This window comes from Quercus lobata, chromosome 2 (assembly GCF_001633185.2).
Source record: "Quercus lobata isolate SW786 chromosome 2, ValleyOak3.0 Primary Assembly, whole genome shotgun sequence".
In the NCBI taxonomy this organism is placed as follows: domain Eukaryota; kingdom Viridiplantae; phylum Streptophyta; class Magnoliopsida; order Fagales; family Fagaceae; genus Quercus; species Quercus lobata.
Genome location: NC_044905.1, coordinates 21,023,362 through 21,027,013, shown reverse-complemented (window position 1 = coordinate 21,027,013; position 3,652 = coordinate 21,023,362). Strand labels below are relative to the sequence as shown.

The window sequence follows — 3,652 nt, the reverse complement described above, 5'->3', positions numbered from 1 at the left end:
AAAACTAGAATTATTCAAAAGTGATCAAATTTTCAGGAGTCATTTGAAAAGGTAATACCGTAATAGTGCCAATTTATTTAAAATTTAATGATATTTTCAACTATTTATTTGATTTGAATCAATTCTATAAATATAATTAAGAGTTAAGGGTATGTGGCAATTTCAAACAAAAGTAATTATAGCTTTGTATGAGATAAAATTGTTATTTGCTAAAATTTTATGAAAAAACAAAAGTAATTATAAAGTATTCTGATACTATAATAAATGCGCATTCAATTAAAACTCACACTTATTTTATAGGATGGAACACATTTATTATATTCCCAGAATATTCTATCATTTTCCTTTAGCAAATATGTGACCCATAATTGTCAAAGAAACTCATTAATTCTGGAAAATTGAGAAGGTTAATTTAGCTTTCATTTGACCCACTATATAATTAGCCATGGAAGAGGGAACTCTAAAGCACATAAATTGGAGAACATGCCATTTCTCTCCACCAAATAGTAAAATCTTGAAGAAATTTCTTAACAATGGCAATGGTCACTAAGTATTTTATTGCTGTTCTTATTGTTAGTCTCATTAGCAAAGGTACAATGCTTTTGCCTTGCAAATTTCTTAATTCATCAGCTAGCTCTCTCTCTCTCTAAATTTATCACATTTTTTTTAGCAGATATGTTCCTATGTTCCTATATTACGGAATGTTTTCCTTCAATTAATCTCTTTGTATAAAAAATTTTTGGCATAAAATGATAGGATAGCCAAATGATCTTATACTATCTTTAAGATTATGTATACTATTTGGAAAGGATATCCATATGGTACAGAGTTCCTTTGGTGATTTTTTTTAGTACCATCATTTATTTCTGGAAAGGATGTCCCATAAAGTAATAAAAAAAAATCATCAATAATAATAATAATTATTATTATAGGTTTTTTATTTTTATTTTTTGAGACAGCCAGACAGGTAATTTAGCTCCAAACGGTTTAAAATTATCTTTTTCCAACTCATTATATGACGATTGAAAAGTCCATTTGCATGTGGTTTTAATCACATAACTTTTTTAATTAGTCATGAAACTTGCTCAAATATTTTTTAATTAGTTATGTAACTTGTTTAAATAATAAATAAGATAGTTTTATAAATCACCGTATAGTGAGTCAAAGGAGATAACTCCAAACAGGTTTGAAACTAAACTTTGTCCATTAAATAATAAGTGAGGGATGTAATGTTTGAACTATGAACATGAAACACCACATATAATGCTATTATCACTAAATTATTACTTGAACCCTTTTAACAATGCTTCTTTCAAATTTCAGGGTATTGCCAATGCCCTTTCCAGCATATTTCGATTCAACAATCTGAAACTGGCATTGTGGTGCAAGAAAAGCCGGTGTGGAATGTGGCAATTAACAACAATAACCCATGTACCATATCGGGCCTAAAATTAGATTGCGCTGGCTTTCGGACTGTGAAAAGAGTTGACCCTTCGATATTGAGCGTATCAGGTGCAGTGTGTCTTGCTAATGGTGGCGCACCCATCTCTGGATATTCCAAACTCAACTTTACCTATGCTTGGGCTCCTTCATTCCCATTTAAGCCACTAAACTGTTTAATTTCTTGTAGTTAAGGGGGCAAGCATTTTCAAGTTCATTTCGGGGCTTAGTTTAAGCAAATTATGCCTAAGAGCTTGATTTATCCTCCATTTGGCTAATAATATATTGATGGTTATCTTGGATACCTTCTTTTTCAAACAAATAAAATTTTAAGAATAAACTATAACATATTAGGTAAAGAAAAAATAAAAAAGAGTAAATATATAATATGAATGGCATCTCTAATTAATGAGCAATTTGATCAACATTTTCATCTACAATATAGAATTTTAATATAACTTTAGTATACAATGAAAATGAGTTAATAAAGAATTAAAATTTTATAGCTATGACTATTTTATAAATGTATTAAATTTTACCTTCAAATCTATATAACTTTCTTCAAGTGCAAATCAAGACTTCCACATTCTTAGCAAAATACAAGATCGAAACTAAGTAAAAATTTAACCTCTAGTGTTAAAAAGTTAGGTCAGAAGCAACCACGATTATAGGAATACTCAAGAGATCTTGTGCCATTAATGAGAGCTCATAAAATTGATTGTATTTTCTTTATTCTTTTTTTAGAGGAAAGATTGTAATTCTCTTTCCACCAAAAGAAGTCATCAAGCTTTGCATATTGCCTTCAATTTTTATTTTTTATTTTTTATTTTTTACGCTTTTTTTTTTTCGATATTAACATTTTATGGAAAATAAATCATTTTTCAAAAAATATTTTCTAGAAAATTATCTCATTTTCCTATATTTGGTAATGACAGTAAATGAATTGAAAAACTATATCTTTTTTTTTTTTTTTTTTTTGAGAATTTGAAAAACTATATCTTGATTTCCTTTATTTAGCTTCGTGTGAGATATTTGTTTTCCTTATTTAGTTTTGTGTGTGATACAGTTGTTTTTTCATAAAATTTTAGCAAATAACAATTTTATCTCATACAAAGCTAAATAAAGAAAGTTAAAGATTGATTTTTCCTTTGACTTCTTCTATCTCTCTTTTTTTTTTTTTTTTTGGAAACTACCAAATACATGAAAATACAAAAAATTATTTTCACATAAGGTTTTCCACTGAAACAATCAAAGAATTAGAATGGGTTAATGAGTTTAGGTTTAATTTTTCCAAATATTTAGGACAAGGATAATCACTATTTAAAAAAAGAAGAAGATAATATCTAATTAGGTAATACGGATATGTTTCCTCAAAAAAAGGTAATACAGATATGAGTATCTCAAACAATTTGAATAGTAACAGATTTGGCTAAATAGCGATTAATTATTTCCATTTATTTCGAATTAATTTAGTGAGGCCATTTTATTTTATAATTAGATTCCATTTATTTAAGTGTTATTTAATGAGACTCATTTATTCTCTGCAAGATAATTAATAACATGTTAAATTCTTATAATTAAGACATAAGAGCATGAAGCAATTCAAACAATCTGACATGAAAGTGATCGACTTTTCATGAGTAATTTGAAAAGGCAATAGTGTATAATTAAAGGCCAGTTTATTTAGGAATTAATGATATTTCAAATTTCAATTCTATAATTTTTTTTTATTTGAATCAATTCTATAAAAATAATTAAGACTTAAGGCCTAAGGGTATACGTACAGTACTTAGATGTTGTTCTTTAGATTCCCTTGTTAAGATTTTGACATGTGGATTTTTTTCTCATGAGATGGAAGTATATTTTTTAATTAAATAGTCATATAGTTGAATCTTAAGAAAAAAAAAAAATCTAAAAACAATACTTAAAGTACTGTACTTAAATCTTGAAGCAATTTCAAGCAAGGGTATTATAGAAGATCATGGTTCTATAATAAATGCGTATATAATTTAAAGCCACTATTCTGGACAAAATGGGCTTCTGCCATTTTCAGGCAAATTAATTAGTCTTTTTCCCTTCTTCCCAAACTAAATAGGGAAATGCCCCTCTTTTGAAACTCGACTTTTTCAAAATCGAGTTAAAAAAAAAAAAAAAAATTCTAGAGCCCTATAGTGACGTTTTTAAGGACTTATAGTGACGTTTTAAGGACCTA

General features: G+C 27.4%; 1 protein-coding gene across 1 annotated transcript; it reads left to right on the top strand.

Annotated features, from left to right (window-relative positions):
- Positions 1-462: 462 nt before the first annotated feature.
- LOC115976731 lies at positions 463-1,742 on the top strand. Its single transcript, XM_031098194.1, has 2 exons — positions 463-591; positions 1,324-1,742. Exons 1-2 carry the CDS (start codon positions 534-536, stop codon positions 1,632-1,634), a joined length of 369 nt encoding a protein of 122 aa, XP_030954054.1. The 5' UTR covers positions 463-533; the 3' UTR covers positions 1,635-1,742.
- Positions 1,743-3,652: the final 1,910 nt, after the last annotated feature.